This window comes from Rhinatrema bivittatum, chromosome 2 (genome assembly GCF_901001135.1).
Source record: "Rhinatrema bivittatum chromosome 2, aRhiBiv1.1, whole genome shotgun sequence".
In the NCBI taxonomy this organism is placed as follows: Eukaryota; Metazoa; Chordata; class Amphibia; order Gymnophiona; family Rhinatrematidae; genus Rhinatrema; species Rhinatrema bivittatum.
The window spans coordinates 356,935,053-356,947,517 of record NC_042616.1 but is presented as its reverse complement, the minus strand read 5'-3'; the positions used below and the strand labels follow the sequence as shown (position 1 = coordinate 356,947,517).

At 41.2% G+C, this 12,465-nt stretch overlaps 1 protein-coding gene across 3 annotated transcripts in view; it reads left to right on the top strand.

Annotated features, from left to right (window-relative positions):
- SLC12A7 (solute carrier family 12 member 7) overlaps positions 1–12,465 on the top strand; it is a 485,337-nt gene that overhangs the window by 374,959 nt on the left and 97,913 nt on the right. For all 3 annotated transcript variants that reach the window (XM_029589924.1, XM_029589923.1, XM_029589925.1), the window contains one exon: positions 11,925–12,100. In XM_029589924.1, coding sequence (XP_029445784.1) covers positions 11,925–12,100 — 176 coding nt within the window. The remainder of the gene's footprint in view (positions 1–11,924; positions 12,101–12,465) is intronic.

Sequence of the window (12,465 nt, the reverse complement as noted above, 5' to 3'; positions counted from 1 at the left end):
AAATAGGATACTGGGCTTGATGGACCCTTGGTCTGACCCAGTATGGCATTTCTTAGGTTCTTATGTAAAATGAAGATGCAGACAGTAGGCCAGCAGCAAGTTCAGGGCTATCCAGTCTTTTGCAATGAGTGCCAAATGTATGACTATCAGCCTGTTGGTGAGATGTATGTGTACCTGGTGCAGAGAACCTTGGTTTTTAGAGAATGAGTTCAATCTATGAAGGGCAGAGTGGCAGGTCTGGTGGAGCTGAAACAGACAGATGATGATTTCCGAATTGTGGTTCAGGCATTAATTTTGCCCAAATTAGATTATTGTAATGCATTATGGCTAGGTGTGCCATTATCAACTATTCGCCCGCTGCAATTGTTGCAGAATGCCGAGGCGCGACTCCTAACCGATATAAAGAAATTTGATCATGTTTCCCCAGTACTAATGGGTTTACATTGGTTGCCGGTGCAGGCCCGTATACAATATAAATGTTTAACTTTAATACATAAGGCCATTTATGGCAGGAATTCTGAATGGCTAAATGCCTCACTGCGCATTCATGCTCCAGTACGGAACCTGAGATCTCTTGGGCAGGCCCTGTTAACTATTCCATCACCCAAACTGGCTCATTTGAGCTCAGTGAGGGAAAGATCTTTGGCCTTGGCAGGACCAAAGTTGTGGAACTCTTTGCCTGTTGAGATTCGGTTAGAGGAGAACATCAGCAGCTTTAGGAAGCAAATTAAAACCTGGCTATTTGAAAGGGCTTATGCTAATTAATGCTAATTAATAGACCTTTCTTATTTTACCTTCATAGATTGAGGAGTTACTAGAAGGGCTAAGCAGGGTTAATAGTGAGAAGTCTAGTTGGGTGAGGGTGGAAAGGAGGCTTAATAAGGGGAAGACTAAGTAAGCAGGAGGATGGGATAGAGGATAAATGGTATGACGATAGGGGAAGAAGAGGTGGGGTTCTAGTGTATGGCTGTATTTAAAGTGGTATTTAAAATGCTTTAGTTTAAATTTTATGTGTTGTAAAATGTGTAAGGATTGTTCTAAATGTATTTGAGTGTTGCTACTGCAACTTAATTTATTGTAAACCGCCTTGAAATGAATTTGAAAGTCGGTATATAAAGTGAAATAAATAAATAAATAAATAAATCTTCAGTATAGTAGAGCGGTCCAAACTACAGTCAAGCAGCCCTTGTACTGCTTTGTAGGAGTAAGATCACCTGACAGACTATCACCTTGGTGTGGCAGAAAGTAATCTTGTAGCTAGGACTGGCCCTCCAGGTGATGCCTTATCCTCTCACACTACGTATATGTCTCCAAGGCCATGTGCCCAGGAGGGAAGGGTTAAGACGGCCATTATAGTAAGTGATTGAATCATTAGAAATGTAGATAACTGGGTGACTAGAGGGTGTGAGGATCGATTTGTAACTTGCCTGCATAGTGTGAAGGTAGTGGACCTCACATGCCACCTAGATAAGATTTTAGAGAGTGCTGGGGAGGAGCTAACTGTTGTGGTACTTGTGGGTACCATTAACATAGGAAAGTGCAGGAGAGAGGTTCTGGAGGCTAAATTTAGATTAGAAACTGAAATCCATAACTTCCTGAGTTGCATTCTCAGAAATGCTTCCTGTTCCATGTGCAGGACCTCTGAGACAGGCTGAGCTCCAGAGTCTCAATGCATAGATGAGATGATGGCGCAAGGAAGAGGGTTTTAGATTGTCAGGAACTGGGGAACATTCTGGGGAAAGGAGGAGCCTGTTCTGGTAGGATGGGCTTCACCTTAACTAGAGTGGTAGCAGGCTGCTGGCACTAACCTTTAAAAAGGATGTAGAGCAGTTTTTAAACTAGATGATGGGGGAAACCCGACAGTTGCTCAGGAGCGCATGGTTCAGAATGATGTATCTTTTGAAGGATACTAACAGAATAGGGATGTTAGGGCATCCTGATAGAGATTTTGCAATAAATGCTAAAGCAACCCAAGTGCCTTTAAGTAAAGAACAGACAGAACTGAAAGATTCCAAATTATCTTCTTCGTTCCTGGTCCTCCTCCCTTCTTCTCCTCATCCCTGGTCCTATCTCCTTCCCCCATTCCTGAAATCACCTCCCTGTACTAATAATTGAGATCCATTTTCCTCACCCAATAAAAATAAAAATAAATTATGTAGACACGAGCAAAGTTGATGAACAACTTAAATTTTGTATAAAGTATAAAAATGGAAATTTGTCAATGCATTTCATAATTTTCACTACAGTATCTACTTCTGAGCTGCTGCAAGAAACTGTGGAGCTATGCCCTAGACCATTTCCTGGGTGGGGAAGTGGGGGGAGACACAGCTCCAAAAGTGCCTAGCAGCAGTAAAATCCCAAGACTGCCACTGCTTATCATATTTTAATACAATGACCTCTTAGAGAACAATAATCTAAGCCATTTCCATTGGCAAAACAGCATTTTGCCTACAGAAATAGACTTTGAAAATTGCCCACCCTCTATGTGGATAAAAGCATTGCTCAACAGTGAATGTCTTTACCCACATATTGTAGAGACATTTACTGCAGATAGGTTTAGGTCAGGGGAGGAAACAATGCACATGATTTGGGTTTTTATAGTGAAACATGTTTTGCCTGGAGAAAAGTTCAAATCCCTGCAGGTACTTTTTCCTGCAACTACAGTAAAGTTAAATTAGTCATGTGGTTTCCTTGAATTGTTGATGCAAACAGTGGGGCAGATCTTTAAACCTACGCGTGGACGTAGATTTGTTCGCGCAACCTGGCGCAAACAAATCTACGCCCGATTTTATAACATGTGCGTGCTGTCGCGCGCATGTTATAAAATCCAGGGTAGGCGCGCACAAGGGGGTGCACAATTGTACAACTTGCGCAAGCCGAGCCGCACAGCCTTCCTCCATTCCCTCCACCCCCCTCCCGCACCTTCCCCTATGTAACCCGCCCCCCAGCCCTATCTAAAACCCCCTCTTGACCTTTATCGCGAAAGTTACGCCTGCCGGCGGGCTGCCAACACACCATCCCCTGGCACAGTGGCTGTTCCGGAGGCCTCGGCCCCGCCCCCGGAATGCCTTTTTTTCGAAGCCCCGGGACATACACGTGTCCCAGGGCTTGTGCGCCACGCCGAGCCTATGCAAGATAGGCTCGGCATGCACGGGGGCAGCTTGGGGCAGCTTTTCGGGGGTTATGCGCGTATGTTACCCTTTGAAAATCTGCCCCAGTGTGAATAAAAATGAAACTCCTAGAGGTCACATAATGCCATTAACAGGTGAGGATAATTCCCTAGCTTGCTTTGATCACCGTTCCCCCATATCCATTAAAATAGGTGTTCTGGCTCGTTGTTCCTGGCCTTAACTTAAGTAAGCTTATCAACACCTTATCAGAGACAATTTTGGTGGCCCTTTTCATTGATTGTGGTGACAAAGGATAAAGAAAAAAACTGCATGGCTGATCTAAAGATGGCCGATGGGGATGAACACTGCCTCAGTGACAAATGCTGGCTTAGATATAAAGCTGGATAAAATCTTCCAGAAGTTAGAGGAGGTTAACAACATGCCGGCAACATTTGACCGATCTAGAACAAAGAGTGTCTGACTTGCAGGACGACATTCACATGAATGCTGCCAGTGTTACTGAGTTGCGTAAGCAAGTATTACGCCTGGAGGAGACAGCCAAAAACCTTGAAAACGGGTCAAGGCGCAATAATCTTATCTGGGAATTCTAGAGACAGTGTCTGATACAGAGCTACAAGGCTTCTTGGAATCTTGGCTGCCTCATGAATTGGGCCTAGTGGCTAATCTCGTAAAGTTTTGGGTAGAGCATGTGCATAGGCTGGGTCGCAAGGACGGCACCGTAAATAGGCCCTGCACGGTGATAGCATGATTCTTTAATTTCTCACATAAAATGCCCATCCTGCTGTTCCTGAGGCATGGAAAGCAACTACATTATAAAAACAAAAAGATGTTCGTGTTTGAAGACTACTTGGTGAAAATTTTGGCTAAACGCCAAGAGTTCACCCTGGTGTGTTCCAAGATGTATGAGCTGAAATTGAAAAGTATGCTGATATATCCTGCATGGTTTCAAGTTTCGCACAAGGAAGAAACACTATGGTTTACCACCCTTACAGCTGGGCAGGAATTCTTGCTATGCTGAAACAGTTAAGCTGAAAAACATTGAATAGGGTAGAGCTTTGCAATGGATAACAGCTGCTGTCTTTAATGGGTCATCTTCCTTCTCGCGATTAAGTGGGTTGCTTATATATGGGACCAGCTTTGATCACAGTATAGCGAAACAGCACCTTTATTTTGGAATTTCTTTACTTGTTCAAGTTGGAACTAGGCTGCTTTTTGATAGGAAGACACCACTCAGCCTGCTTTTCTTCTGGTTATGAACGGGAAAGAAGAGATGACATGTGCAACGGGGTTTTGGCTGAGCTTTTTCTGCAGGACCTGTTTTTCTATTTTTTTTTTTTATATATCTCACCAATAACCGGATCCTTATTGGCTGGAGTTCTGAGTAGTGCTCCCCTTATTCTTAGTACAGGACGTTGGATTCGTGACATGTACATTGGGTTGTTCTTTTCTTTGTCATTTTGATGTTACACCTTCTTTTAATTTTCCTGAGGCATCGATGTATGTACGAGCTTTTTCTGCAGGACCTGTTTATTTTTTGTTTTGTTTTGTTTTGTTTGTATTCTCTTTTAAACATTTGCCTGCACAATTATTAATATTATATTCATTGATTGGCATCTAGAAGCTTAAATGTTTATATGTCGGCCCTATGCATATTTACCTGTTTTGCTACTGCTACTATCTGGTTTTGAGGATTAAGGGGGGCAGCGGAAGGGAGGTTGTGACTGAATGGGGGATGGAGTCCTAGGCATCAGAGTGGCAGATGAGTGGATGGAGGTTTGGAAGGGAAATTATTCTGGCAGAAGTGGCTTGGGGGAAGGGGATAGGTGTGGGGAGGACAACAAGTGTGAGGTTTGGGGTGGGTTAAGATGTGGATAGTATTGATTTAGTGGGTATCTTGGGTATGGAGAAGGTTTCAGAGGGGAGGCTTAGGCTGGGGAGCCTCTCTGTCTCTGAAGTGGTATCCTACAGTTATAAGAATTATAATAATGCTTTTACTCCATTGCATACTGATGAGTTGAAAGTGGTGACCTGGAATGTTGGCGGAGTAAATTCCATTGTTAATCGCCCAAAAATTTTGAGTGCCCTGAACAGGCAACAAGCAAAATTTGTACAAGAGACCCTCCTAAATGACATAGAACATCAGAAGCTCAAGAAATATGGTGGGTGGGGGAAGTATTTTATGGATCAGGTGTTGGCAAGAAGGCGGGGCTGGCTGTACTTTTCCATAAGTCTCTATCTGTTGAGATGCAGAATGTTTATTGGGATCCTGAGGGATTGGTGTTGATTATGAATGTGCTACTTTATGGTACACTTGGTTTCTAGGCTACAGAAAGATGTTGCTCAACCTTTAATTATTGGGGGAGATTTTTTTTATAATTTAATCTTTATTAAATTTTCATAAATCATGACATATACTTATCATATTAGAAATACGAATGACTAAATATTTATACTAGTTACTACAACCATATTCAAAAGTAAAATACCTAAACTTTTATTTAGACATTCTATGTACTATGAAGTAGAGGGAGTCAAAATTAGTTGAGCATATAAAGGTAATTGTTACTTACATAAATTTGGAAATTTTTACCCCATTATTCAACATTTTGCAAATACTTTATGTTCAGTATCCTACTCCCCCAACAGATTCTTAGCCTCCAAAAATCTTTTTAAATCTACAGGTTCATAATAGATATAATTCACATTGTTCAATTTTACCATGCATTTAGAAGGATAACGAATCAGCATCTGAGCTCCTACTTTCTCAGCTAGTTGTTTTAAAGCTAGAAATTCTCTTCTCCTGTTCTGAGTAGTTCTAGTAACATCCGGATAAATCCATATTTGTTGGTTATAATATTTAACCGATCTATTTCTAAAGAATAATTTTAATACCAAATCCCTGTCTGAAGGAAAAATAAACTTAACAAGGACAATACCCCTCTTTTGAACTAACTCCTCACTAGATCCCTCTAACAAGTCAGTGACATTCAATAGTCCTTGTTGTTGGTCTTGCTGATCTTGTTGATCCTTTTGTTCTTTCCCTTTCCTTTCGGGTAGGTAATAGATTTTTGCCAATGGCGGCATAGATTCTTTTGAAATTTTCAGAACTGTTCCCATATACTGTTTAAATTACTCCTGAACTGAGATTCCCACAACCTGTGGAAAGTTGATCACTCTCAGATTTAAATATCTCAGTTCATTCTCAATTTTCTCCATTTTTTTCTGCTGTTGACTTTCCCCTAAAATTAAACCAGTTTGAACTTTCTCTATTTTTTGAATTTTCTGGTCATATCCTGTATTCGTGTCTTCTGCACCTCATTTTGTTGTTCCATATTTGACATCCGATTATTTACATCTGTAACTACATTAGTGAGAACAGTGATAGATTTTTCTAGTGTCACTATTGCAGTCCAGACATTTTCCAGTGTTATTTTTGGAGGTTTTTGGAATCCCCAAGGGTTGCTGGCTCCTGAATCCAATGCTCTTACCACACCATTGTGTGTATCAGAGCTATTACCTTCCTCAGAAGCACAAGACCCCACATTTCCTCTTTCTTGTGTTTCTTTCTCCCCTATGTTGGGGGACTTTAATTCAAAAAGTCCAGATAATAATGAGCCAACAAGGGGGGGGGAGAAGGTGTATTCGGCGCTCCCGGGCTTAGGGATAGAAGTGAGGCAGGTGACGCCACTCTGTGCTCTGCAGTAGACATCACAGCACCTCCAACATCGGGAGTTAATTCTGGGGCTGGGTTGAAGAATTTTTCAATCTTTGACTGATTTTGAGAAGGGGTTACTGGGGAGGAGGTAGTTGTCACCTCCCTCAGTTTCCCCTTCCTTTTTGTATGTGGCATCTCTTATACCAACTGGAAAAAAGTCACAGGAAAATAAACTTCAATCCTATCCAAATAATTAAACACTTGGTTCCCTCTAATGGAGGATTCGGAACTTCAATCTGTAATAAAAGTATAAACTTACTAAGTGAAGATATACTCAAAGGCTTCCAGGGACTCAGGTCTCAGGTCTCAAACAAAGCCGCGCGTGCCCCTTAGGCAGCGCGCCGGCGTCAGCTGCGCGCCGCAGGGGTGTCAGTTCTTATAGCCCTTCCGCCGGCTCCGCCCTGGAACGTCACACCCGGAAGTCCTTAGCAATTTCGTCGGGCAGAGAGCTCTACCCCGAACTCAAGCAACAATTTCAAGGTAATAATAGATGTCCTTCTCCTCGGGGTTTGAATCGCAGGGGGGTCAGTTCTTATAGCCCTTCCGCCGGCTCCGCCCTGGAACGTCACACCCGGAAGTCCTTAGCAATTTCGTCGGGCAGAGAGCTCTACCCCGAACTCAAGCAACAATTTCAAGGTAATAATAGATGTCCTTCTCCTCCTGGGGGAGATTTTAACATGGTTCATGACTCCACTCTGTACAGGTCACATGATAATGGTCAATCATCTGGGGGCGCAGAGGTAAAAAAAACCCATATGTACGTGATTGTGTGAGAGTTGTGGATGTATGGTGAGCATTGCACCCTACTGAGTGAGGCTACGCATGTTTCTTATGCTCAGTCTTCTCTGTCAAGAATAAATTATATTTTGTCTGGGCCTCACTGCTTCTCCAATATTGCTGCAGTTGGAATTGGGACTATAGAGATTACAGACAATGCACCATTATGGCTGGACCTGCTTTGGGAAGGTGAACTGGCAACCGATAGACCTTGGCAATTCCCAACTTATTTGGCCTGGGACCTTAAATTTCATGCATACCTGAAGGAAAAATGAGATAATTACATGGTTCGTAATAGTGATCACGTAGATACCCCCATTTTATTTAGGGAAGCTGCTAAAGTGGTGATGAGGGGGGGAAATTATCGCATCTGTGATTAAGTGGCAGAAAGATATAGACAAATGATTGCTTCAATTGGAGAAGCAGCGTCACCAATACAGACAGGAGTAGGCCAGATGAGGTACTTTTGCATGTAGAGAAAAATACTTAGCTCATAGGTAGCTTTAAACTGCCTCAGACACCAATGGGGGAAGGGAGAGGAAGGCCGGAAAAAAGTTCCCTCCAAGGCCGCTCCGATTTTGGAGCGACCTTGGAGGGAACGGGGAAAGCCATCGGGGCTCCCCTCGGGCTCGGCGCGCACAAGGAGCACATGTGTGCACCCCTTTGCACGTGCCAAGCCTGGATTTTATAATATGCGCACGGCAGCACGCGCATGTTATAAAATCGGACGTGGATTTGTTCGCGCCGGGTTGCACGAACAAATCTACACCCACGCATATCTTTTAAGATCTGGCCCATATTGCAGTAATCCTCTGAACTCATAAACATGGATGAAACCAAAAAATCCAAAAATGTTTTCAGCCGTAGAACTTTTTTTTAAAATTTATTTGTTTTACTACAAGCACAAGTTATATCAATATAGTAACAAAAACAGAGGGATGTTTGCCTCATTAGTGAGGAGTTGGATGGGATCAAAAAACATCCCTGTTATACGAAATAGGAAAGGGTGTTTAATAAACTCTAACAAAGAAATAGCATGAGTATTTCAGGATTACTACAGACAATTATATACTTCAGGGCAGCCTGATCTCTCTGGGTTCAAATGATTTCTAGAGGTTGCCCATCTACCCCAAGTATCACCTGATTCTCTTCAAAGACTGAATGTGCCCTTGATTAATCAAGAAATCCTGTTCACAATCCAACAAATGACTTTGTGTAAGTCTCCAGGACCTGATGGGTTTAGCGCAGAATATTATAAAATTCTGCTTGACAGGTGTTGGACTCTTTAAGAACTTTCTATTGGGAACTATGTCATAAGGGGTCAGTCCCACCACATTTGAGCACTACATTGATTACCATGATACCAAAAAAGAGGAGGGACCTGACTGGTCCTGATGCATACCACCCAATTTCACTACTTAACCTTGCTGATCTAAACACCAGTCATCCCTTTCTTTTTTTTTTTTTTTTTTTTTTTACAACTAGAAGGGCAAAGTCTGTAAAATGTTAAAGCCATTTGGGAAATATGGCTAAAATTAGGGCTGATAGATTAGCAGTGATTTTTCTCAAAACTGATATCACCTAGTCAAGTGGAATTTGTCAGGGGTCACTATGGGGTAACGAATATGCATAAGGTACTTATGGCCATGGAGTCTCCTTGTAGGAATCAGATCCCCTCCCTTTTAGTGAGTTTCAATTCGGAAAAGGCTTTCAATAGAGTGGCGTTGGCCTATTTGTTTCATAAAATGTATAAATTTGGCTTGGTGGATTTCTTTCAGGATGTGATACATTTGCTCTATGCAGACCTCAAGACTATGATGCTTGTTAATGAAGAGCTTTCAGACATGTATGGTCTAGCTCAGGGAACACGGCAGGGGATCCTGTTGTCCTCTTTGTTATTTCTGCTGTCCCTGGAACCTTTGCTACGCAAGGTGATGGATGATGCAATTACGGACATGCGTCTTAGGAATCAATCCTTCAAAGTAGCAGCTTTTGAGGGTGACTGGTTTATATGACAGATCTAAAGAGCTCTCTTGACTACCTTCTTGCTTTGTTTGGTGACTATGGCTCTTTGTCAGACTTTAAACTTAATTATGACAAATTGGTAGCAATGTCCATTCCAGAGACTTTAAAAGATCAGCTGGGGACTTTCCTTAACTTGGGGATAATAGTGAAAGAAGATCATAAAGAGATATGCAGTGAACATCAATGCCTTTTTAGAATTTAGCAAGTGGCGTTTTCACTGTTGGGAAGATAGAATGTGTTTAAGATGACTATTTTTCCCAAATGGCTGTACATTTTTACAGACTTTGCCCTCCTGGTTGTTTAAAAAAAAAAAAAAGATGTCTGGCGTTTGGATCAGCAACTCCTTCGTTTTTTGTAGGGGTGAGTAAAAGTAAGGATTCCACTTTCTTGGCTTAAGTATGATTGGAATAAGGGCAGATATGGATTGCTGGACATAGAGGCATAAAACCGGGCTTGCTTATTTCAACTAGTGAGAGATTAGTTGTACTCCTCCTCTGATTATAGGATAATTTCATATTTACCCTTGGGGGGGAATTTAGATTTTTCTCTAGTTTTCATAACTGGAAGAATCCAGGTCTACAGCGAGCAATACATCTTTTAGGAGATAATGGTGGATTACTCGCTTTTCAAGAGCTACAGGCTCAGTTTTACTTGCAGGAAGAAGCATTGTTCTCATATTTTTAGGTCAGACATTATGTGCAATCTCTTTTTAAGAAATGGTTGGATGTAGGCCTTCAAGACCAGGTAGAGATCTTTTTTCATGTGGATTGGATAACATGATCTACCATTTCTAGATTGCGGAAAGCCATAAATGCAGAGGCCCCAGCTGTTTCTTATCAATACCTACAGCAAAAATGGGCAAAAGATATGGATACAGAGATATTACCAGAATAGTAGGGCAAAGCTTTTAAAGGATCCTTTTACATAACTGAAAATAGGGTGTTATGAAAGGTACAATTCAGGTTATTGCATAGACCCTTTATTTTGCAGTATAGGGCTTTTCGAGTTAAGATTGCAGACTCAGATAAATGTGTTAAATTCAGGGTGTCTAGTGGCACTTTGGCTCACTCTTTTTGGTTTTGTGATAATCTCTTTTGGCAACTAGTTGTGGGCTTTGTAGGTGACGTTTTGGTGCAGATATTGAGACTGTCCTTAGAGGCCATACTGTTTGATGATATGACTGGGACTCCCGGGCTTCGTAAAGCTCTTACGTTTTTTAGGAAGGCCCTGTTAATGGAGAAATGAGTAATTTTGATAGGTTGGCAGTCTGAAGATTCCCCTTCTTTTTGGCATTGGCGGAATGCTGTATATATGATGATGTTGATGGAAAGTCTCCCTGTGGCACTTCCTTCCACTGGTGACAAGATTTTCTTGCCATATGGAAACCATATCTTCTCAGACTCTCCCTTAGAGTTCATAATGAAGTTCTCAACTACATGTAGCTTCCAGTTCATTCATTAGTATTTTCATATAGAAATATTTTGAATATTTCTATATGAAATATTCATATTTCATATAGAAATATGAATATTTCTATATGAACACCTGTCAAGCAGAATAGAAATACTATGTCCCCATGCATTTTAATGTTTCTATGTTTCCCATGTATTATAATGTTTTTTGTTCTATGTAAAGGCTCCTGCCTAATTCATTTCAAGTTATTTGTAAACTGATACGATGTGCAAATGGCTATCGGTATATAAAAAAAATAAATAAAAAAATAAATAAATAAATAAATAAATAAAATAAATATATGACAGTCTGTATCCAAGGTATCTTAATAGCTAGGTCATAGGAATTGACATGGGAGATGGTGGAATGGGTATGGGATAGAGATTTGGAGTTAGGGGTGTTCTTTTCATTATTTTATGGGTTTTTACATTGGCCTGGGAGCATAAGAAACAAATGTGCCTTGGTCTTGTTTTCGCACTTTAGTTGCTGTTTCCTTTTCTATATTGAAAAGAGGGGCGAGAGAGGGTATGAGGTGGGCAGGGGGAGAAAATGAAAATGTATATTCATACTTTGATGCAGAATGTTGTATATATGATATTTCAGGTTAGTTGTTGTAAGTTATGTCCTGCTTCATTCATTAATAAAGAATTTTTACCATAAAAATGAAATTCCTACAGCACTTGAATATAATCCGCTTTGAAGTGTCTGAAAAGTGGAATATAAATCAAATAAATAAATACCCAGTGCATATAGGGGTATTTAAGGACTAAAATTCTTGCTTAAATATTTCATGTTAACCTCTTGAGGTTTGTTTTCTTTTCCAGGCTCAGCTGATTCATGATAGAAACACCGCATCACATTCAGCAGGCATTGCTAAGTTTGACTCTGCTATACCAGAAAACGTGCAAATGACCTGGACTAAAGAAAAACTCATAGCTGAAAAACAGAAAAACAGGGAAATGAATGCAGCAGGATTTAGAGATATTTTCAACATGAAACCGTAAGTATGTCTTATAATATAGAAATTCTATTTTAATGTTTTACATATTACTAACATTTATATATTGATAGCTTATAGCCATCAAGCAAAATATCATAGAAGATCAGAGGATGTAAATGATTATGATTTTAAAAGCCCGACGCGCTCCGGGTCTATTTTAAAAAGGCCCGACCACACGCGTCAAGCCCCGCTGTGTCGGGGGATTGCGTGCCAGCAGGTTGCCGACAGGCGCAACAGGTAAAACAAAAATTTTGGGGGGGGGGGGGGTCTTGGCTGGGGGGGGGGTAGGTTAGGGGAAGGGGTAGAAAGGATAGATTAGGGGGTAGGGAAGTTCCCTCCCAGGCTGATCCTAAATTGGAGCGGCC